At 39.9% G+C, this 24,770-nt stretch overlaps 1 protein-coding gene across 3 annotated transcripts in view; it reads right to left on the minus strand.

The window, feature by feature from the left end:
- SUGCT (succinyl-CoA:glutarate-CoA transferase) overlaps positions 1-24,770 on the minus strand; it is a 758,154-nt gene that overhangs the window by 399,311 nt on the left and 334,073 nt on the right. For all 3 annotated transcript variants that reach the window (XM_045494357.1, XM_045494359.1, XM_045494358.1), the window contains exon 11: positions 23,540-23,637. In XM_045494357.1, the coding sequence (XP_045350313.1) occupies positions 23,540-23,637 (98 nt within the window). The remainder of the gene's footprint in view (positions 1-23,539; positions 23,638-24,770) is intronic.

The raw sequence follows: 24,770 nt of genomic DNA on the forward strand, positions 1-24,770 counted from the left end.
AAGAAAGAAAGAAAAGAAAAGAAAAGAAAAGAAAGAGAGAAAGAAAAGAATGAGAGAGAGAGAAAGAAAGAAAGAGAGAGAAAGAAAGAAAAGAAAGAGAGAAAGAAAGAGAGAAAGAAAGAAAAGAAAGAGAGAGAGAGAGAAAGAAAGAAAAAGAAGAAAGAAAAGAGAGAGAGAGAGAGAGAGAGAAAGAAAGAAAGAAAGAAAGAAAGAAAAGAAAGAGAGAAAGAAAGAGAGAAAGAAAGAAAGAAAGAAAGAAAGAAAGAAAGAAAGAAAGAAAGAAAGACAGAAAGAAAGAAGAAAAAGAGACGGTGGGGGGGGAGAGAGGGAGGGAGGGAGGAAGAAACGAAAAGGAAATAAGGCGTTTGTGGTCACTTATTGAGAGTCAACACGCCACATGGCTGCGGAATAAGAGTGGAAACTGGGACAGCAACAGAACTGTTACAAATGAACTACCACTCCATTAGACTGCTGCCCGGCCTGTACAATAAGTAACACATTATCTAGTGTCTGCCCTATGCCAGGCATTCTGCTGAGAGCTTTTCCTCTGTGCGTATTCACCCATTCAATTCTTTCAACTATTCTAGACGTAAGGATTATTATTATTACCCCCAATTTACAGATGAAAAATGTAGGATATCAAAGCCTCACAGCTTGCCTAATATCTTACAATTGATAGGACAGGACAAGTGTTGAAAGCTGAGGAGTCTAATTCCAGCTTCAACTGAGGTTAACCACGATTCTATTCAGCCTTTCTTGTCCTCTGACACGAATAGCTGCAGAGGCTGTAGAATCCCCACCCCATGTGCCCTTGACCAGCATGAGCTCTACCGCAGCTCTAGAGAGCTCCAGCCCACTGATGGCTTCCTCTCGCAAATGCCTGCATCGTTTCCTTATATGTGGGCTTTCTCCAACACCGTGGGAATTTGCTGGATAGCACCCGCAGGGGCAATCCTCAAGCACTAGGGAGGGGAGATGGTGGATAAATACCCAGTGTCCCCATTCTCTGGTGAGATGATTGATATTGAAGCACGTTCCAGGCCATTTTCAATGTTCCCAGAATGACTGACCCCAGCTGCCCACAGTGGCAACCTGCTCATCAAAGCACCCTTCTCTGTCTTATTTTCCCCTTGTTTATTTGTGTTTCATGAGATCATTTCCCTAATAAATTCCCTCCACCCAAGTCCCTGGATCAGGATCTGCTTTAGGGGAAACCCAGCTAAGTGATTTCTGAATCACTCTTAAATCTTCCACTAACTTTAAGTAATTAAGTAATGACTTAATTTAATTTCTTCAAGAGTTTAAGTAATTTATCTTTTTAAGCATACCATGGATAGCTCTGACATTAATTATACATGCTTTGATTGTTTTATGTTCTGAGCTAAACTAGAGCATGTCTTGGGGGAAAATAAAAGGGGTTAGCACGATTTTCTTCTAGGTCATTAGCTAAACCCAATAATAGGTTTAGGGAAGGAAAGATGGCAAAATAATGGGAAAGGAACATGAGACAGGAATTTTTAACATAATCACTGTAACTCAAGTACAATGTATGTCTTTGCCCACCCTGTCACCCAGCAGTGGATTTCCAGTACCAAATTACAAAACTGCCCCCATTCTCAAGAATATTTCTGAGAGGGATGAGTTCCTTAAATCATTTCCTTTTTGGATAAGCTCAAAGGGAGTTGTTGGTACTTAGGAAAATAAATCATACTGGATCTATCAAACTGGAAAACCAAATCATGCCACCCTTTGCTACTGCATTCCGAGGTCACAGTTGCCCCTCTTCTAATTCCAGGAGTAATTTCAGGGAGCAGTGGAAAGTGTTATTGATTAACCAGTAATGCTAGGTTTCTGCTTTCTTATAGAATGAACAGTGCAGACTTAGAAACACCTTGGGAATGGGAAAAGCATAAGGCTTCTTGGGAAGGTATCCTAAGTGCAATCTTACTTTGTAGCAATTTTTAATTTTACTGAAAAATAACATTTTAATGATTAAATGTTGCATTCTACTGCCGGTTGTTGCATGGAAAAAAATAAGGTGACCTGCTATCAGAAAATTTTTGACATTTCTCAAACATACAGCTTTTGCATGGACATGTTGCTTTAAGATGCTTCATATGGTTACTGTTACAACAAATATGTAAGCTTTATTGAACAATACGGTAAACAACCACAAAAAGCATGCATAAATTGTTAGTAGATTCTGCAAATTATGGTAGAATTCATTGGTGGACTGTGTTTCATCAAAATATTCTTTCCCCCACTGAAAAATGAAAAGTTTTGTAGCACACAAAAGATACGGTCCTTTTTCTTCTTACCAACTTTACACTTTCCTTTCCAGAAGTCAAAGCACAGAATATATACAACCTTCTCAGTAAATGTAATAAAAGTACAACTGAAAACAAGTAAAATGTATAGGACATTATCATAAAAATGTAGCTACTTATCCAGATTAACATTAAGGTTAGAAAAAAATCAAAGATACCTGTTTTTATTTTAAAATTCACACCAAGTGAAATTAAGAACATGCACTAACGACAGGAGGCATCTCCTTAAACAGCATTAACTTCTTACCTTTATTTTGACCTCTATGTTCTGTGCTATTCTTAGCCCTCAATGACCAAACACTTATAATAAAACTGTTGGTGTGTTTACCAATTAGGTCAGAGCACAGAATTTTTTATTTTTTGGTTATTTTTGGTGTTATGTTGTTTGCTCTCCTAAAATGCGTGAAATTACAATTCTCTCCAGAGACAACCATGGTTAATATTAACCAATACTTCTCCCCTTGGTGCCTTTCCTTTGCTGTTGTTAATATAGTTTATAGTTTGGCGTTTTTAAATTAATATTATATAATAAGCATTTCCCTTCCTATAAAAAATTTAATTTGAGGTGAATGAACAATATTCTACAGTAAGTGCTTACTTATTACCCTAATGCCATATGTTTATGTGCTTTGCATATTTCATTATTGCAAACAACTCTGCAAGTGTCTTTATCTTGATTCCTCTAAAGAGATTTACTAGAATGCAAAGGATGGTTATTTTAAAATAGAATTATTGGGGCGCCTGGGTGGCGCAGTCGGTTAAGCGTCCGACTTCAGCCAGGTCACGATCTCGCGGTCCGTGAGTTCGAGCCCCGCGTCAGGCTCTGGGCTGATGACTCGGAGCCTGGAGCCTGTTTCCGATTCTGTGTCTCCCTCTCTCTCTGCCCCTCCCCCGTTCATGCTCTGTCTCTCTCTGTCCCAGAAATGAATAAACGTTGAAAAAAAAAATTAAAATAGAATTATTAAGTTACTAAGAATAGTCACTTTAATGTTCTATACACCTACTGTCCACGTTCTTTCTCCTCAGCATGGCATCAACTTCTATATTTTACTATGTATTAGGACACATTAATTATTATGTTTAATAAATATTTGAATAAATATTTGAGCCATCTTTATCTACATATATCTAATTATTAGCAAAACCAAATACTTCTTCATATATCGACATTAAGATTTCAGCTTTTATGAGTTATTCAGGTTAATCCGCTGAGGTTGCTGTTGTTGTTGTTGTTTGTTTGTTGTTTTCTAATCTATTTGGCTGTTCTCTTGTAAAATAACTACCATTATCTGTAGTTATTGTTGGAAATACTTTTCCCACTTCATTTTTTCTTTTAATTTATTTATGGTGTTTAAGGGGAGCCTAGGTGGCCCAGTTGGTTAAGTGTCTGACTCTTGATTTTGGCTCAAGTCATGCTCTCACAGTCGTGAGATCAAGCCCCATATCATGATTCTCTCTCTCTCTCTCTGACTCTCTTACACACAAAATAAATATATGCATTTATGGTGCGTTATGGTGTTTTTAGAGTTGTTCTAATACATAGTAGGGATAGTAATCTCTAATACTTCTTAATTCATTTACTCTATTCTTAAAGATAAATTTTAGAATTTGTTAAATTCCCAAATTAATGCTGTTGAAATGGTGTTTGGATTTTGTTAAACAACTAATAATAAGAAAAACTGACATCTTTACAATATTTAGTTCTCCTAGCAATAAATTTTGTAATTTTTTTTTCATGTAACTCCCATACCTTGTTACCATTTTCCTAGGTGTTTTGTATATGGTGTTACTGCTGGTAGGTATGGAATCTCTCCTTCATTACATATACAATTATAAAGGAAAGCAGTATTTTCTGTACATTGATTTTGTATTTGATCACATGCTTTACTCAATTAGTTGTAAGTTTTTGTTAAAAGTATTATTCCTTTATTATATGCAGATCAGTGTTTAATACTCTTTTCCATCTGACAAATATAATCATTTTAGTGAACAATCTGTATTTACTAGTGTGCATTCAGATATTGATTTTATTCTCTCTCCCAACTTTCAACCCATTCTCTGGATTTAGTATTTTCTAAACCCTGGATAAAATCCTGGAAAGATCCTGCAGCCTTCCCAATCTGTCTTAGGTAATGAATGCATAGTCCTTTCGTTCTGGTATTAAAATAATCTAGTTCAGTCCAAGATCTACATAACTCTACTCTGCTACAATACAACAGTAAAAGACAGAACCCCTGTGCAAGTTCAAGTCCTAGGTTTCCTGTAACTTTAATATTTGAGATAAGCTCTACTTAACTATAGAGGTTTATGTTTTTAATACATTCTTATATTCTGATATTATTTCAGTATCTAGTTTCCTAAATTATATTAGATTATATATCCTGATTTCCAAACTGTGTTCCAAGGCATGCTAACATCCCTTGATATGTTAATAGGAGTTGGGGCTAGTGGAGTAGAAAGGAGAAAACAGTTTCTCTGGCCACATTCATTTGGAAATCACTGCTTGCTACACTTCTCCACTGAGATTCATAATATATGTCAGCATATTAATGTAAGGAATTCTCTACAAAAATAAAATATTTGCCTCCAGTTTAAATGTTGGTTGACCTTGGGACGCATCTAGACTAATAAAATATGATGGAAGAGATACTGTGCAAGTTCTAGAGTCCACATCTCAAAAGCCTTGTTGCTTCTGCCTTTGCCCTTCAACGGTATTCAAAGAGCACCATATAAGCAAGTCTCTGTAGCCTGAAGGATTAAAAAGATGAACAAGAGAACCAAGTAACTCCATGTAACCAATAGCTGGCACCAGCCAGACAAGAGAGTAGGGCCATCCTGGACTTTCTGGCCCAGATAACCTACTAGCTAAAAGCAACCACTTAATGGAGCCCCCAAGTCCAACAGGACCACCAAGCCAACTCTCAGAATCATGAGAAATAGTAAATCACCGTTGTTTTAAAACAGGCTCAAAAACTCAAAATTGTGACCCACGGGCCACATTTAGTCCATCTGTTTTTGTACAACCCTCAAGCTAAAAATGGACATAGGAGTGACATCCCGAGGTGTAACATACATCATTCCTGTTACTCCTCATAAGAATGACTACCAGCTATTTAAGAACAAGACACCACTGAGAGAATTCTTTTTTTTTTTTTTAATGTTTGTTTATTTATTTTGAGGGGCGGGTATAGAGAGAGAAAGAGAGAGAATGAGAGAGAGAATCCCAAGCAGGCTCCATGCTGTTAGTGTGGAGCCTGACACTCGGCTGGAACCCATGAACCGTGAGATCATGACCTAAGCTGAAATCAAGAGTCAGATGCTTAACTGAGCCACCCAGGAGCCCCACTGAAAGAATCCTACAACAGAGGGCTGAGATTTAAGTGCCCCCCCCCGCCCCACAGAGACCAAGACAGACTGCATTAGAAGGGCAAGACAAGTGGTGACACGATGACCATACTGTTCCTCACCCCAGTCAACATAGCACCACAAGGAGAGGTCTCCCCTGTGGCTATGCTTCCTCCAGTGAAAATGAGAACCCTCTCCAGCATTGTGGGTCACTTTGCAGGAACCCCTAGTCTGATCTCAGACCACAGAGATTACAGGGGAACCTGTAGGGCACAACCATTGGGGATCCAACCGTGAAGGAGAAAAGGGGAGGGGCTTGCAAAAACCAGTTCATACTTGTACTGCCAACGCAGTCCTCCCAACCAGTGGCTTTGCTCATCTGCAGAGACAAATTAGGGCCACACTCTGACCAGGGAACTCAGTGGAACACACATCTGCCCAATTTGGATCCTCAAACAAGGAGTTTTGAGGGCCCTAGAGCCCGGTTTGCCCACACCCAGGCAAGGAGTTGAATCGCAGCCCCACCCACTGTGGAGAGGGGCCTCCAGCCCCATCTGACCAGGACTGATGACAGCTACCGGAACCTGTGCTGGCCAGTGGTGCCTAAGGTAAGAAATAAGCAGGCAGCACTAATCACCCCCAGAGCAGAGCTAGTACTGAGCATAGAGTAAGCCCATGCTATACACAAGCAGTAGATTAATTCATAGCCAAGGCTAATAGTAGCTCCCAGCCTCACCCAATAAGATAGCCTGTTTGAAACATTGAGAGTGGTCAGAAGCAGCCCCTCCCTCTATCACCCATGCAAGGGAGCTGAGACATAGCCTCACTCACTTTGGAGAGTATCTTCCAGGCCCATCTAACCAGAAGGGCCAGTCACAACCCCTGCAAACTGTGCAGCCCGGTGGCACTGAAGTGGAGAGGTGGGCTGCCTGAGCCCACAGTCTACAGAACAAAGCCAGTAGCTTTGTTTGGTCAGAGAATTTAGGGGCAGGTTGGCTTGAGTTAAAAATAACAACAACAAAAAAGAGCTTTGCCAGCTTTAGAGCTGCTTCTACGGTACCCGGGGAAGGAATCTAATTCATAGTCCCATTTATCACTGAATACAGCCATCAGCTGGTCCAACCAGGGAACCTGACCAAAACACACAGGAAGCTGCATGGCTCATTCGACAGCTCCTCAGAGAGTGGCGCCTGAACAGAGAGCATAGCTCATGGCTTCCCCCACCATCTTCACCTGACCAGGAAGTCCAGTGCATACCCTGGCCTGATTTGGGTCCCCAAACAATGAGCTGTATAGGCCCCAGGTCCCATCCTGCTGCCTTGCCAGGGCAGGGAAGCTAATTCATAGCTCCAGCTACTACTGAACATAGCACCCAGTCCCTACCATCTGGTAAGCCTGACAGAGAATCCAGGCAACCGTGGACCCATCCTACAACCTCACTTGGGCAGGGAGCCAAGACAGCAGTCCTACACAACTTCCTCAGGCATCGGCACACCACCTGCACTCCCATCCTCACAGTCTGAACGGTTGCCTTGCCCCCAAAATAAATCATAAGAACAGACCCCACCTGCTCAAGGACATTACCAAGAGACACACCCAGAAACCCAAGCTGCCTGGTAAAGAACTGTTTCTGCCAAAACAAGCCCGTTAAGTGTGCATGTGATTACTCAAATGCAGAGATAAGAACATAAGGAAATCAAGGATGAAAAACAGAAAAATATGACAGCACCAAAAGACAACAATAAAGCTTTAAAAACTGATCTTTAAAAAAAAAATGGAGATCTATGAACTGTCAGACAAGGAATTCAAAACAATCCTCTCAAAGCAGTTTAGTGACCTTTAATAACACACCGACAACTAAATAAAATTAGGAAAAGAATGCATAAGCAAAAGGAGAAGTCTGACAAGAAAATAGCAGCCATCAAAAAATAATAATAATAATGAAACAGCAATCCCAGAGTTCAAAAATATAATAACTGAACTGAAGAATTCAATAGAGTCTCAAAAGTAAACTCGGCCATGCATAAGAATCAGTGATCTGGAGGATGGGATGTTGGAAATTATCCAGTGAGAGGCACCAAAGGAAAAAAGAATGAAAAAGAGTGAAGAAAACTTACAGGAATTATAGGGCACAATGAAAAAAGAGACAATATTTGCATTATGGGAAATCCAGAAGGAGAAAAAAAAGAGACAGAAAGTATATTTAAAGCAAAAATAGTTGAAAATGCCCCAAACCTGGGGAGAGAAATGGACAGCCATATCAATGAGGCCCAAAGGACCCAAACTAACTGAGCCCTATTTGGGATCAAAGCCCTATTTAGGATAAAATTTAATTATAGTTAAATTGTCAAAAGTCAAAGACAAAGAATTTTAAAAGCAGGAACAGAGGGGCGCCTGGGTGGCCCAGTAGGTTAAGCATCCAACTTTGGCGCGGGTCATGATCTCACGGTTCATGAGTTCAAGCCCCGTGTCAGGCTCTGTGCTGACAGCTCAGAGCCTGGAGCCTGCTTCGGATTCTGCGCCTCCCTCTCTCTCTCTGTTTCTCTCCTGCTCACACTCTGTCTGTCTCTCTCTCTTTCTCTCAAAAATGAAGATTAAATAAATAAATAAATAAATAAATAAAAGCAGGAACAGGAAAGAAAGAAGGTACATACAAGGAAACCCATAAGATCATCAGCACATTTCTTAACAGAAACTTTTCAAGCCAGGCAAGAATGGGATGACATATTCAAAATATTGAAATAAAATAGCTGTCAGCCAAAGCTGTCCTTCAGACTTGACGGAGGGACAAAGACTTTCCCAAACAAAGGCTGAGGGAGTTCATTACCACCAGATCTGCCTTACAAGAAATGCTAAAGGGATCTCTTGGAGTAGAAGTAAAGAATAACAATTAACATAATAAAAACGTAAAAGGTAGTGTATATCTCACTAATAACAGTAAATATGTAGTTAGATTCTGCAATATGATAAGAGTGGTATATAATTCACTTACAACTTTTGTATGAAAGTTTTAAAAAATGAGGATAGTGAAAATAACCATGCCTACAATAGTATTAGTTGCATGATATTAAAAACACGTAAATTTTAACAGCAGTAACCAAAAACTTGACAGGCAGGAGCAGTAAAAATATAAAGTTCATGAATTCTATTGAAGTTAAGTTGTCATCAGTTTAAAACAAGGTGTTATAAAATTAAAACATTTTACATAAGCCACAAAGGAAAATCCTGTAGTATTTAAAAAAAAGAACATGAGAAAGAACTCAAAACAGGGGCACCTGCAGGCTCAGTCAGTTAAGCATCCAACTTCAGCTCAGGTTACGATCTCACTGTCCGTGGGTTTGAGCCCCACATCAGGCTCTGTGCTGACATCTCGGAGTCTGGAGCCTGTTTGAGATTCTGTGTCTTTTTGTTGCTCTCTGCCCCTTCCCTACTCGTGCTCTCTCTCTCTCCCAAGAATAAGTAAACAAATAAAAAAATTAAAGAACTCAAAACATACTGATACAAAAACATCAACACACACACACAAAGATAGCAGGATAAGAAACAAGAAACAAAGATCTCTAAAACAACCAGAACACACACAACAAAAGACAAAAGTAACCAAAAAAGAGTAGGCTTAGCTATACTTACATCAGACAAAATAGACTTTACAAATGATGAAAGGAGACAAACAGGGGCACTATATGATGCTAATGTGATCAATTCATCAAGAAGACATAACTGTAAATGTAAGTGCATTCAACACTTGGAACACCTAAATATATAAAGTGAAAACTAACACAGCTAAAATAAGAAATAAAATTGAATAAAATACAATAATACAATACAATACAACACAATAAAATACAATAATACAATAATAGTTGGGGACTTTAATACCCTATTCTCAACAACAGATAGATCATCCAGATAGAGAATCAATAAGGAAACAGCAGATCTGAATAACATTAGAGACCAAATGGACCTAAAAGATTTATACAGAACATTCTATCCAACAACAGCAGAATACACGTTCTTCTCGAGTGCACATGGAACATGTTCTAGAATAGGCTATATGTTAGGCCAAAAAACAAGTCTTAGCAAATTCAAGAAGATTGAAATGATAGCAAGTATCTTCTCTGACCACCGTGGCATCAAACTAGAATTCAAGAACAAGAAAAAAACTGGCAATTCATGAATACATGGAAATTAAACAACACTCTCCTGAACAAACAATGGATCAAAGGAAAATTGAAAACATAACATGCCAGAAAAAGAGATCAGACTTGTGATTCCCAGAGGTGGAGTGGAGAGGAAGGAAGAGTGGAGAAAGGTAGTCAGAAAAGACAAATCGCCAGTCATAAGATAAATAAGTACTAGGGATATAATGTACACCACGATGACTGTAGCTAACACTGTTATATGAGATGTAGGGAAGTTAATAGAGTAAATCTTATGAGTTCTCATTAAAAAATGGATTTTACCTTTTTAAATGGTTGGAAGGAATCAAAAGAAGAATGTCTCATAACATATGAAAGCTCTATGAAATTCAACTTTTGGTGTCCACAAATAAAATTCTATTGGAATACAGTCATGTGGGGTGCCTGGGTGGCTCAGTCGGTTAAGCATCTGATGTTGGCTCAGGTCATGATCTCGCAGTTCGGGAGTTCGAGCCCCGCATTGGGCTCTGTGCTGACAGCTCCAAGCCTGGAGCCTGCTTCAGATTCTGTGTCTCCCTCTCTCTCTGCCTTTCCCCTGCCCTCTCTCTCTCTCTCTCTCTCTCTCTCTCTCTGTCTGTCTCTTTCTCTCTCAATCAAAAATAATAAAAATTTAAAAAAATTAAAAAATTTTTTAATATAAAAAAACGGAATACAGTCATGTCCAATCATTTAAGTATTGTCTACGGTTGCTATCTGGCTACAATGGTAGAGTTAAGTAGCTGTGATGGAGATCATTTAATCCACAGAGCCTCAAGTATTTATTATCTTTATAGAAAAAGCTTGCCAACTCGTTTTAAAGCGGTAAGTTTCAGTATGGTTTGCCATGCCACAATAGTTAACTACGATTTTACAATTTTAATCCCATTTAATTCCTTTTTACTTAAACACTTTGCTTTATAGTTTTGTCTATAATTGTATTTCTAAATTTATTATTGAGTTTTTGAATATTTCATTGTAGTTGGTTCTTTTGAAGCTTACTGAAATTTTTTTTGTAACCTAGTCTATAATCAGTGTTTGTAAATGTTCCACAGACACAAGACTATGTGCTGTTAGCAGGGTACATAAGGTGACGTATATCTAATACTTCTATCTCATTCAATATACTAAATAAATCCTCTTTTTAGTTCTTAATCTAGTTTAGAAAATACCATGTTAAATTATTATAAAATAATCATGTGTCTCACAATTTCTAACTTTCTAATGTTTTAGAATATATAACTTTCTATGTTTTGGAATATATTTCTATATCTTTCCATGCTTAAAAATAACTTGGAACAATCAATGACTCTTATTTTAAAGATACAGTATAGATCAATGACCGCCAGGAAGGGTCAGTCCCAGGGCTATGAAGATACAGACCAGCACTCCAATTTTCCTTTTTTTGTTTTCCTTCATTAAATTGAACAGAGTACTGAGACTTAAATAAACTCAGACATTCCAATGTCTGGATTTTTCTTTCCAAAGTTAGCAAATGAGAAAAAGAAAAACAATTCACAATAGAGGGAAGAAAAATCATTAAGAAAGGAAAATGTCAATTTATAAATTCAAAGATTAAAAGTTGTGTGTGTACCTGTGTGTCTGTATGTGTGTGTGTTTGTATAAGTGTGGGGGATGAGGTGCAGGGTGTTTACTTGTTTCCTTTCCCCGGCCAGTATTATTCTAAATATGAAATTTATAGAGAAAAGAGAAAAAAAAGCAGTTATTCTGTGAGTGCTGTGGAAAAGGCATTGATAATCAAGAGATTCCCAATTTGAGCCTCACTAATGACCTATGTGTTATTGGCCAAAACATGTTAAACTAGAACTAAGGTAGGTTTAGTCTGACATTGGGAGCGGCAAGTAGCTTGCCAGGACTACTGTGGATCATCCAGGTGAAGGCGGTCAGGAGCAGCTGGTCACCAGGGAATGTTCCAGGATGCTGGACAGCTGGTGGAAATCAAGACCCAGCAGGGACGTCAGCTGTCAGCACTGGAAGAGAGGTGGAGTCTGCTCTTACTAGAAACATCAGTTAATGTAAGATCAAAAAGAGCAGAGGAAGGCCTATTCGAGGGCACCAAAGCTAAGAAGAGATAAGAATAGAACCCAAGCAGGGGCAAAGTAGTTGCAGAACAGAACTCGGTGTGAGCCAAAGGCAGGCAGGAAATTGGGCAGGGCAGGATGAGTCTGGGGAGTCTGAGGAGCAAAGCAGTGTCAAGAGACTGAGTCAAACTCCAGATTCTCTATCCAATTTGAAAGTCAAGAGCAAAACAAGGTCAGCCAGAAAAGGCTGGAGAGATGTGCCTACACCCTTCCCAAAGGAAGGCCTTCTGAGCTGGCTTTGTGCAGTCTCCCACCAGATCAGGGGTCTCCAGCCATGATGCTGTTAAATTCTAAGTTCTTACACTTAGGAAGGGTTAAGTCCAATGGTATCTGAGGCCCTACCCAACTCCCCAAATGTTTAGGACTTTAGCATTCTATAAATCTAAAAATATACATTAAGTTCCAGTGGAGAAACGAGGGTATTAAATGTTTTATCCAGGGAAACATAGTTTACTGGACTCCCTCTCACAGCCATCACCCCCCTTCCCGCCCCCACACACATATATAAATATCCCACCACCACCATCTAATTCTTTCTACTAAAAGGCGGTATGGAATGGTTTATAGCCCTCCTGGAAAGAAAAAAATGGGGGTGGGGGGGAGGAGCGGGATGACATTCCATTTCATCCTGACTCACTTAAAGATATCATTCGATCCTCAGTCACAAAGAATTCTCCTAACAGGGTAGAAACAGCCCGGGTCACGAGGAGCTCATTTGGAGTTGCAGTAGTTCCTTATACGATCGGATCCGTAAGCCAAAAGGATACATTCCAGGGCTGTGTTTCTTTCATTCTTTTTCCCTCCAGGCTGATTTTATAGTAACAACACACAGCCACTTAAAGCTATCTCCAAATAGCCAACATTCAGAAAACGTACCACATAAAATAGAGACATTTTACAAGGAACCATCTATTAGCTGATAATGGCAGAGCTGCCATGGAATGCAAAAGAAAACCAATGTGACCCTCACCAAAACATCAGATCCATTTATCCCAGTCAGCCCTCTGCAGCAAATGCCAGATTAACCTACAGTATCATTCAAGGCATTATAAGAGGTTTGAGGGGGGGAGGCTGCAATAAACTAAACATGTAGGTTGAGGATATATATAAATCACATGAATTGCAGCCTCATAAGATACTAATAGAAGTCAGGGGTGGGGGTGGGGGGAAGACTGGCAGGAAGATTTCAAAATGTGATCACATGGGAAAGAGAACTTTAGACCAACCAAAGAGTTTCAGGGGGAGCGAACAATAAGTTTCTCTCTATATATTAAAAACATGTAGACATGGGAGAGTCGATGGTTGCCAGGTTTAGAGAGGAGAGGAATGAATCAGAGTTAAAAGAGACTTCCCTAGCCTCCCAGCCCTGGCAGAAGCATCATTGGGGGTAACTTGATCTCTGGGGCTCCTGAGTGCTCTCAGCCTTTCACTCTGCTCTCGGCCTCGCTGAGGCAGCCTGGGCTTTGATGATTTCTCTACTTTCTCCACATGAAAATCTAGTCTGAGGGGAAAGTCTGAGAAAACTTATGCTAAGGAATAAGAGTTCAAGCTTTAACTCTCTCTGTGCTGTCTGAAGCTTAAGAATGGACAAACTTAGGGTACCTGGATGGCTCAGTCAGTTAAGCGTCTGACTCTTGATTTTAGCTCAGCTCATGATTGCACAGTCTCGTGAGTTCGAGCCTCGGATTGGGCTCTTAGCTGACAGCACAGAGCCTGCTTGAGATTCTCCCTCTGTCTCTATCCCTCCCCTCCTCACACTCTCTCTTTCTCAAAAATAAATAATAACAAAAAACTTAAAAAAAAAAAAGAATAGACAAACTTTTGGGGCAAAAAAAAATCTATAATTGCAGACCTCTGAATTCAGCAGTGTAAGGAAGGGTTATATTCCATGCAACAGAGGTTCCTTCCAGCCCTTCTAAATTCTATCATATAGGTGGACACTGATAAAATTCTCTCTGTTCTCTGAGCAAACTACTTATTCAAATGAAGTCTTCATGCAAATAAATGAAATCCAATTATTAGGAAGGTGATACATAATATCCATTTATAATTTAATTTTAAAAAGAGATCAAATTCTCAATAACTGGATGAGGACAGGAAGATGGAACCAGAAAAGGAAGACAAGAGGATGAACTAAAATGGGGTTTAAGACAGGGATAAAGGGAAGGAGTGAATGATAGCTAGCCGTTAAGAAATTAAATATAAAGAAGAGTTGGCCCTTAAACAGCACATAGATTAGGGGCGTCAACCCCACACACAGTTGAAAATCCGTGTATAATGTTTGACTTCCCTAAAATTTAACCAAGAGCCTCCTGTTGACCAGAAGCCTTACCAATAACAGAATAGTCCATTAACACATATGCTGTATATGTATTATATGCTGTATTCTTACAATAAAGTAAGCTAGAGAAAAAATGTTACTGGGAAAGATCGTAAGAGAAAGTACGTTTATAGTCCCATCTGTATGTATCGAAAAAATTCTGCATGTATGTGAACCTGCACAGTTCAAATAAGAATAAAAATTAAGGAAATTACAGATGTTATTTAGCAGATAATTAAAGTCAATAGCTTTCAGGAGGGCCAAAATGCCCATTAAAACTTTGAAAAACTTAACCATAAAAATGACACAGGAGAACTCATGGACATATTTTTTTCCAAGTTCAAAGGCCCCGGCTGAAGTTTTTCATAGAGACTATTAACACAGCATAGCAGCTAAGGAACGCAAAATGTGTCGTTCTTTATGAGGGTATAGCCACCAATGCAAGGAATAACTTAAATGGAGTGTTCACAAGTTCCAAATTCATCGCCCCCACCAAGAAACAAGTGTCTCTTGAAAGGGAATAGACTATGGGCCGTTAAGGTCCATTTTGGTTTAAAAAACTAAGCACTATTAACAGTCTTCATTAAGAATAAAGTCTTTATTCCAAGCCTTGTGAGCTATTTTTAATTTTTCAAGAGGGTTGAACAGAAATCATTTAGCTGCAAAAAGGATATACAGGCCTACTACAATATCCTGCTTTCCTTTCACTGGGATCAAATCAGTACAATAATCAATGATACTCGTTGTATCATCCTAAGCAGGGTTTGATTGGCAGTTGAATAGAACTTGATTAAATAAAAATTATGGAATTCATGAAATATTTACAGCTTGGGAGAGAAAAATTTCTCAAAGATAGGGGGTTCATGAGTAAAAAAAAAATGATACAGGAGAAATTTGATGGTAAAAAAAACAAAACTGGGGAACTGTGATTTGTGATTCTAGGGAATTGAGATTCTCCTAAAACAGACCGAACATTGCTGTGTGCTGTGTTGGGCTAGCTGCTCTCAGGCCTGCTCTGGTTCGTAATTCTCACTATGGTGTAGGTATCGTTATGCACATTGTATATATATATATATATATGAGGACCTGAGGCTCCAAGAATCGGGGCTAGTTCAAGGCCACAGAGTTAGTGGAAGACTCTGGCCTCAAATTCAGGCCTTTTGACATTCAGTGATCATAATACAGTCCTCTTAGGTTAGTTTAGAAAGTTTTCATCTCTGGCTACCATTGTTCTTTTTTTTTTTTTTTTTTCCTTTGTCTTCCAAGATTTTATTTAAATTCAAGCTAGTTAACATACTCGTAATATTGGTTTCAGTAGAATTTAGTGATTCATCATTTACATATAACACCCATTGCTCATCACAAGTGCCCTCCTTAATGCCCATCGCCCATTTAGCCCATTCCCACCCAACTCCCCTCCAGCAATCCTCAGTTTGTTCTCTGTGGATAAGAGTCTCTTTTGGAACCTGGATGGCTCAGTCAGTTAAGTGACTTTTAGTTTCAGTTCAAGTCAGGATCTCATAGTGTGAGATCATCAGGCTTCTCTCCCTCTCTCTCCTTCTGTCTCTCTCTCAATAAATAAATAAACTTAAAAAAACAAGAGTCTCTTTACGGTTTGCCTCCCTTCTCTGTTTTTATCTTATTTTATTTTTCCTTCCTTTTTCCTATGTTCATCTGTTTTGTTTCTTAAATTCCACATATGAGTGAAATCATATGGTATTTTTCTTTCTTGAACTGACTTATTTCGCTCAGCATAATACACTCTAGTTCCATCCACATCACTGCAAATGGCAAGATTCCATTCCTTGTGATGGCTGAGTAATAGTCCATTGTTCTCTTTTTATCTTAACAACACTGGGAATTTGTCCTCTTTTCCTTTTGGCCACTTCTTCCAAACTTGGATGGTATTGCTCCTTGGGTAATACGTTGACTAACTGAAAGATTGTTTATTGAGTTCCAGAAACCCTACAGTCATTAGAAATAAAAATCAAAAGAGATATATAATCTCTTATGATGTGTCCATGTAGGTTCATCAATTGCACCAAATGTACCACTCTAGTGGGGAGTGTTGATAGTGGGGGAGGGGGATATATGGAAACTTTCTGTACCTTCCTCCTAAAACTTCTCTCAAAAACATTTAATTGTTTTAAAAAAATAAGAGGGGCACTTGGGTGACTCAATCAAGTGTCCGACTCTTGATTTAGGCTCAGGTCATGAGCTCGCAGTTCATGAGATCAAGCCCCAGGTCCGACTCTTCACTGACAGTGTGGAGACTGCTTGGGATTCTCTCTCTCCCAATCTCTCTGCCCCTCCCCCCACTCCTGCTCTCCCCCTCTCTAAAAATAAATAAATAAACTTAAAAAAATAAGAAATTAAAAAATGTGAAACTTATTTAAGAACTTTACTGTCTTGTCAAGGAGGACAACTGATGATAATTGGGTGCGATGGATGCTTTGATGTCACGGCATCAGAGGGGCTGTTTACAACAGACAAGTGAGGCAGGAAAGGCTCCTGGGGCTCATGCTCATTTGGAAGGAATGGAAGCAGCCCGTGAGGCCAAGAAGCTTCATCATTTTAGTGAAAAGCAAAGAGCATATGGGAAGACACAGAGGATTAAAACACCAGCCCACGTTATAAGGAGTTGCAGGTGGTTCTTGGGTGACAAGGTAGGAGGCAATTACATGTATTAACGCAAATAGTTCAATCTTTGTCCTCAAAGCTGTGGAGACTCCCTGAAAGACCTAGGCAGGGAGGCAGAAGGACCAAATTTGCCAGATTGAGACCAAGATGTCAGTTTTTATAAATTAACATTATATTCAGGCACCTTTGAAAATACAACCCCCTACCAACAGCCAAAAAACACTCTAGGTCCAACTCTCCAATATTCTAAACAAGCCAATTAAAAATAATTTGGGGAGCCTGTTTCCGATTCTGTGTCTCCCTCTCTCTCTGCCCCTCCCCCATTCATGCTCTGTCTCTCTCTCTGTCCCAAAAATAAATAAATGTTGAAAATAAAAAAATAATTTAAAAAAAATAATAATAATTTGGGGAGCACCTGGGTGGCTCAGTCGGTTAAGAATCCGACTTCAGCTCAGGTCATGATCTCACAGTTCGTGGGCTCGAGCCCTGCGTCGGGCTCTGTGCTGACAGCTCAGAGCCTGGAGCCTGCTTCGGATTCTGTCTCTGGGTCTCTCTGCCCCTCCTCTGCATGCGCTCTCTCTCTCTCTCTCTCTCTTTCAAAAATAAATAAACATTAAACAAATTTTTAAAAAATTAAAAAAATAATTTGAGCATCATGGGATCAAGCCCCATATTGGGCTCTGTACTGAGCGTGAAGCCTGCTTGGGATTTTCTCTCTCTCCTTCTGCCACTCTCCTGTACCCTCTCTCTCTCTAAAATAAAAAAATTAGGGGTGCCTGGGTGGCGCAGTCGGTTAAGCGTCCGACTTCAGCCAGGTCACCATCTCGCGGTCCGGGAGTTCGAGCCCCGCGTCAGGCTCTGGGCTGATGGCTCAGAGCCTGGAGCCTGTTTCCGATTCTGTGTCTCCCTCTCTCTCTGCCCCTCCCCCGTTCATGCTCCGTCTCTCTCTGTCCCAAAAATAAATAAACGTTGAAAAAAAAATTTTAAATAAAAAAATTAATAAAATGATAAAATTAAATTTAAATTTAAAAATAAAATAAAGTAATTTGATATCAAATTTTGGAAGTGATCAGATTAGATGAAGCTCTTTAATAAACCTTTGATTCAGTTCACCAATATTTATTTAGCACTTCCGCTTAGAAGGCCCTGAACTCCAGCACTTAATTTCATTGTTTTTTGGGGTGTCAGGGTGGCTCAGTCGATTAAGCGTCCAACTTCAACTCAGGTCATGATCTCATGGTTCATGAGTTCCAGCCCCATGTCAGGCTCTGTGCTGACAACTCAGAGCCTGGAGCCTGCCTGCTTTGGATTCTTTGTCTCCCTCTCTCTCTGTCTCTCCCCCACTCACGCTCTGTCTCTCCATCTCTCTCAAAGTCTCTCAAAGATAAACATTAAAAAAATTTTTTTTAATAAAAAAAATTTCAGTTTTTTAATACAGTAAACTCTGAAAGTAAGTAAATATTCAATCACATATCAGAAACTTAAGAAAAATCAGATCATTCAAAACCAAAACCAATTACTATTTCACTAAAGGAATTGTCACAGCATTGTAAAAAAGGTAAGTTTATCTTACACTGTTAATTTTTATTTATATCATCTTAGTGTAACCAACTTTTTAGTAACGCCTTCACTAGGACTATATTGACAGACACTTGCTTAACATGTGCAGCATTTTTCAAAAATCAATTTAAAAGTTGTCATCAGTTTCTTTCCAAGTTACCTTACTTTTCTTCTCCTATGACTTATTTTTTTTTCTCCCTGTGAAATTCCACTTGATCAAATAGTTCTTCCTTTGAGTTCTCTTTTCTCTTCTCTTCACCTCATTCTATTTGTCCAAGACTCATCTGGGGGGGGGGGGGGGTGTTGCGCCTGGGTGGCTCAGTCAGTTAAGCATCCAACTTCAGCTCAGGTCATGATCTCACAGGTTGCGAGTTCAAGCCCTGCGTTGGGCTCTGTGCAGAGAGCTCAGAGCCTGGAGCCTGCCTTGTGTTCTGTCTCTCTCTCTCTCTCTCTCTCTCTCTCTCTCTCTCTGCCCCTCCCCTGCTCATGCTCTGTCTCTCTCTCTCTCCTTCAAAAATATACAAACATTAAAAAAAAAAAAACAAAAACAGACTCATCTCGGGTGGCACCACCTCCAGGAAGCCTTCCTGGACTTGCCCACGTTGAGGGAGTTACCCTTCTCTGGGCTGCGGGCACCCTGTGAGTGTGTTTACCAGTTGCCCTGAGCAAACACTACTTAAGCCACTGCTTTACCTGCTTATTTTCCTAACTAGATCATGAATTCCTCACAAGCCCAGATCTTTTGTTTCATCTCTGTAGCTGCAGGACAAGGGCAGTGGCCAGTAACAGTGAAGAAAGGAAGGGAGAGAAATAAAGCAAATTATATGTCTATTTTCTCCATCATTTCTCTTCTCCTTCCTCCTCATTTCATGTCTTCCTCTTATTTTCCCCAACTACTAACACAACATCTTTAACCTTCTCCTCTTGGTTTCAATGCAGGTTATGATGTTCACTCTCTCCCTTGAGGTCCTCACAGTGGCAAAAGTGCTGATTCAGTGTGTCAGGGGCCCCGACTTAGGAGTTATTGCTCCTGGGAGCTGCAGAGAAGGGGTTTGTTTTAACGGGCCCTGGATTAGTCTCTATTATGTCTCTTCTGTTTTAGCTGGGGACTTTTAACATGCTTTCTCCTTGCACCGTTTTCAGTCTTAGCAGCTGGGTAAACAGACGTTCTGCAACACCCTGGATAAAACGGCAAGCCCAAGGGAAAAGTCTCCCATCTTGAAATTTAAAAAAAGCAAAACTTGTTCAGGGCCGGCCTGGTGGGGGGTGGGGGTGGGGGGGTGGGAAATAGTAACACCTGAGAACACCTGAGACACACTGTGTGCTGTCTGTGGAAAACTCAGCAGATGACAAAAACATGCAGCTGCCTTCCTGAATGAGCCTGGCTGCTCAGAGAGAAGCATCACACGATTTTTAGCAGGAATAACAGAAAAGTGAGGTAAGCGACTGGCTTTCCTGGTAGGCTTTCAAAAGAGTCTATGAATTCCATAGGAGAACACAAAGAGGACTGTAGTTAACAATACTGTATATGTGAAGGTTGCTAGGAGAGATTTTAAAACCCAACACAAGAAAAAGAAATCTGTAACTGTGAGGTGATGGGTGTCAACGAAACTTACTGGGATGCTCATTTTGCAATACATGCATATATCACATCATGATGGTGTATGCCTTAAACTAATACATGGTTATATGTCAGGCATGTCTCAATCAAACTGGAAAAAAATGTGTCTTCAGGTTGGATAGAAAATAGTAGTGGCTGAGAAGCAAACTGACTATATGATGAAAATAATCCCTTCATTTCAGGAATTTAAGAAACTACTTTGTTACAAAGTCTATCATAAATTTTAAACATGATTTGCTGGCCACCTCCCCCTACTCTCTCTACTGTCTCCCTGGACCCACCCTGGACCCACATCCCTCCATTCTCTCTCTCTCTCTCTCTGGACCCACCTCCCCCCAACTCTTCCTTTTGATCACTGAGTTTGGGCTCACTGTCCTCTCTGGTACTCCCTAAACTCCCACCCATGCACCTGCTGCCTAAAGAGCTTCTTCCAGTTCTCTGCAGGTCCCTTCCCTCACCTCCTTCAGGACTCTACTCAAATGTCCCTTAAGCAGAGAAGCTCTCTGCGACCAGCTTAAATGAAATAGCCTCACAACCAACTTTTGGCACTCCTCATTTTCCTTCCCTGCAATATTTTTCGCCAATGTTCTTTGTTTCGTTTATTCTCTATCCCTAGTGATCAATAAATATTTATTGAGTAAATAAGCAAAGACAGGGTAACGTTCCGTGCACCACTTTAGGGGAGGCAATATGACATATGGAAAAGATACAGCCTTTTGAATTCTAAGCTAACTATTCACTATGTTTCTAACCTTGAGACTAATCTCCCTACACTTCAGAATATTCATCTGTAAAGTGGGAATAATAATGCTTTCCTGATAATTAAAAGCATCTACTCAGTGCTGCTTTCTCCCCTTCCCTTCTCCCTGCCTCCTTTCTGTGGTTGGGAGCTAGCGTGTCTGTGATTCACAGGTTCTGCTGCGGAATGAAAAGAACAGCGTGTCAAGCACACCTCTGACAGAACCATTCCCAACAAGTTAATGCCAATTCTGTTTGTGTTTGATAACTGGTAGGCTGGATACAAAGCACGGAAGGACACCTGCTTTTCTGCAAGTGTTGTCATCTGACTGGGACCCCAAAGAGCGACATTTGAGGATGGTTTCATGAAGCTGTGGAACTGACCTTGGAAGCACGACTATGTTTCAGAATTGTAGTGAGTCTGGGAAGCGTTCCAGACAGAGAACAAAAGACCCCACCGAATGGGAGTGTGGCCACAGCAGGGCCTTTATGTTGAGAAAAGGTGGAAAGAAAAAACCATGTCAGACTGTGGAAGACCATGATGTCAGACTAAAAAGACCAGCTTTCATCCTATAATAGAGAGCCACTAAACATTTTTAAATTTTCATAGAGAACATAGAATCGGCTAATGAAAATGATACACTTTTAAACTTTCACAGAGACCCCCTGAAAGCCAGGCACTGAACAGTACCGGTGAATCCAGTGACATTTGTTCAGAAAAACAAACGACAAGGTCATAAATGGGAATGAATCATATCCTAATCTTCCCCGCTCATCACTGTTTGATCCATCACGCAGAAGAGACTTGAGCTGGCGGAGACTGAAGACTTACCACAAGAGAGCACCAAAAAACATCAACACACTCACACAACAGAGCCTCCAAACAGTGCAGGCTCTCTGTGGTCTGTGCTTTAACAGCAGGACCTGTGATAATGTGACCTCCCGTATTGAATTTCCTCTCTGAAGACAACCCCCCAGTCTCTTCCTTGTGATTGGATTCCTTAACTCCTTGTTAAGCCCTGCATAAAGACATAAGAACCTTATGGGTTTCCACAATGAGGAAACTTCCACTTCTGCGTGCGTAAGAGTAGAAAGAAGAAGGCGACAAATTATGTAATTCACAATGAAGAGAGAAAATAGAAATTAATCTATTACAGATGCTACTAAAAGTCTTTCTACAGCAGAATTCTGTCACAGAATTGAGCAAGGAAGAAAAATCTTAGGACATGGGAAACCAGTAATGTAACTTTGTGGCCCTTGATGTTACAAAAGGGGCCAGCAGCTGAGTACGAAGATGACACTTTTATCTGCCTCAGTTTTGTATTTTTCTTGGGTCCACTTCTCACAGCATGGATACGATCTATTTAGACTCTCAAAGAGCTTTTGATAAGGTTCTCACAAATGCCTATTATTGAAAGTGGGTAACCGTGGTGTGAAAGGAAAAAGTCCTATCAATGAATTAAATGAGAGGCAAAGAGCAGAAATAAATGGCCAATTCTCATGTGAAGAAAGGTTAATGACTGAGGGCTCTCAGGCTCTGTGGTAGAATCAGACTGATATTTAACAAACGACCGGGATAGGGGAGCCCCATTCTGGCTCCTGCATTCTCTGCACATCAGTCCCACACAAAGCCCCCCACTGATTGACCGGCATGGGGCACAAGGCGAAACAGGCATTGCAGAGAAGTGCCTGCGATCCAGGAAAGGGCAAATAGGTAATGAATTGTTGCTGATTCACACAGAGATCCCCAAATACCAAGGGGACAGAAATAAAAATTACAGTAGCAGAATCTTATTGTCTAAGAACTTTGGTACATACTACACAGAAAAACAAGGGCCCTTTCAAAAGACAAGATATGATATTTGAACAAAAGTACTTAATTCATGGGCATGATGACAGCAAATGTTCCGTACTGAAGAACAGCTTCTGTGGGCATTTAGATCCACAAGAACCCTGATGCCTGTTCTGTAGATGGAGTTTAGACATAAACAAAAGCGAAACGGGTAGGAAATATGCAGGATTGGTACCCTTTTCTGAGGGATACCTGAAAGACTGATACGGGTTTTAATGAAAGCAAAACCTGACATGAATGTTATAATTTGGAAATCAAATGCTCTAATTGACTAGCATTAATCCTTCATGACCCATAACTCAATCTGGCATTTTCCAAACGTCATCATGATAAACTGCACAGGAGAACAGAAAAGCCAACAAACTTTTGACTTCATCGTTCTTTGCCTCAGTTTCCTTATCTGTAAAGTAGGAATAGAATTTACCTCACAGAATGATTGTAAGGGTTAAAAGGGGTCAGATATGTAGACTGTTTAAACAGTAAAAGGTAAAAAAAAAATGTTAAATCATTATTACTACTAGTAATCACTATTACTAGTAGTATTGTTGTTATTAGAGTTCATAATAGACTAATCCCAAACACTCACATGCTACAGAAGAGCAACCTAATTCAAGTCATTTGACTTTCTTATTTATATCATTGTTATGACTCGGTACTTAATAAGACATGTAAAATGTTTTCAAATAAAGAAAAAACATGGCTTTGAAATATCTTTCCACTAACCAGCTTTGTGAAATGTTAAAGAAATACAAGTTAATTTAAATAAGGCAAAAAAGAACACCAAAAAACAAACAAAAAAACCCAGGTAAATGCTAATGACATTCATCCGTAAGTGTGCACACAGCAGATCCACGCTTACCGTGCAGACAGTATTTTGATAAGCTCTTTTCTATTCTGTACCCGAAGGTGGTTAGTTTTATACTTGGAGTCATCTATCAGTTCAGGCAAATTCAAGATCTAAAAGGGAAAAATAATGTTTTTTAACATTTATGTATTTACTTACTTTTGAAAGAGCAAGGTGGGGGGGTGGAGGGACAGAGAGAGAAAGAGAAGGAGAGAGAGAATCCCAAGCAGTGTCTGTGCTGTCAGCACAGAGCCTGACTCAGGGTTTGAACTCATGAACCCTGAGATCATGACCTGAGAGGAAATCAAGAGTCTGATGCTTAAGCGACTGAGCCACCCAGGCGCCCCCAGGAAAAATAATCTTAATGTATAATTCACGATTTTGGGGGTACCTGCCTGTGAGTGCAAGTGTTCAGCGACTACCACACCCTTCCCAACACCATCCTTTGCTGACCTTTATGCTTCCAGACAAAAGCATATAGAACAGCAAAGGAATATAGAGGGAAGGATCATACAATCAAGATGGGTAATGTTGAGGGGCCTGGGTGGCTCAGTCAGTTGAGCGTCTGACTTCGGCTCAGGTTATATTCTCACGGCCAGTGAGTTCAAACCCCATGTCGGACTGTGCTGACAGCTTGGAGCCTGGATCCTGCTACGGATTCTGTGTCTCCCTCTGTCTCTGCCCCTCCCCCACTCACTCTCTGTCTCTCTGTCTCTCAAAAATGAATAAATGGTACAAAAAATTTTTTTAATATGGGTAATGTTGTGACTGAGTTTGTCATTTATGAGAAGTTTTTGCTACATTTGTGTAGGTACCTACAAACAGGAGCGTAGAAAGAGTTATCAGATCCCCATCGTAAGCTTGTCTGGAGAGAGTAAGTAGAGAGATACAAAACTGGATAAAACAGACCTAATTCTGAGAACCAATATCATAAGTACTTGTCTGCACTTTCACAAAGCCCACGATCAACATATATCTTGCAGGTACATTCACTTATTTGTTCCACATGTAAATAAAATAATATTATCTGTCCCAGAAGTCCAATCCAGGATGTTGTACAAGGTGCTAAAATAGAGGAAAAGCATATACATTTGCCCCAAATGCTCACCATTAAAATAATGTCAAATTAAAAGATATTCTTCCTATAGAAGTGTCACTATTTTTCTTTAATATGTCTCCCTGAAGGAATAACAAATAGAAATGCTTTTATACACTTCCTCTTTTGCTCCTCCTCAATAAAGGGAAA

This window comes from Leopardus geoffroyi, chromosome A2 (genome assembly GCF_018350155.1).
Source record: "Leopardus geoffroyi isolate Oge1 chromosome A2, O.geoffroyi_Oge1_pat1.0, whole genome shotgun sequence".
In the NCBI taxonomy this organism is placed as follows: Eukaryota; Metazoa; Chordata; class Mammalia; order Carnivora; family Felidae; genus Leopardus; species Leopardus geoffroyi.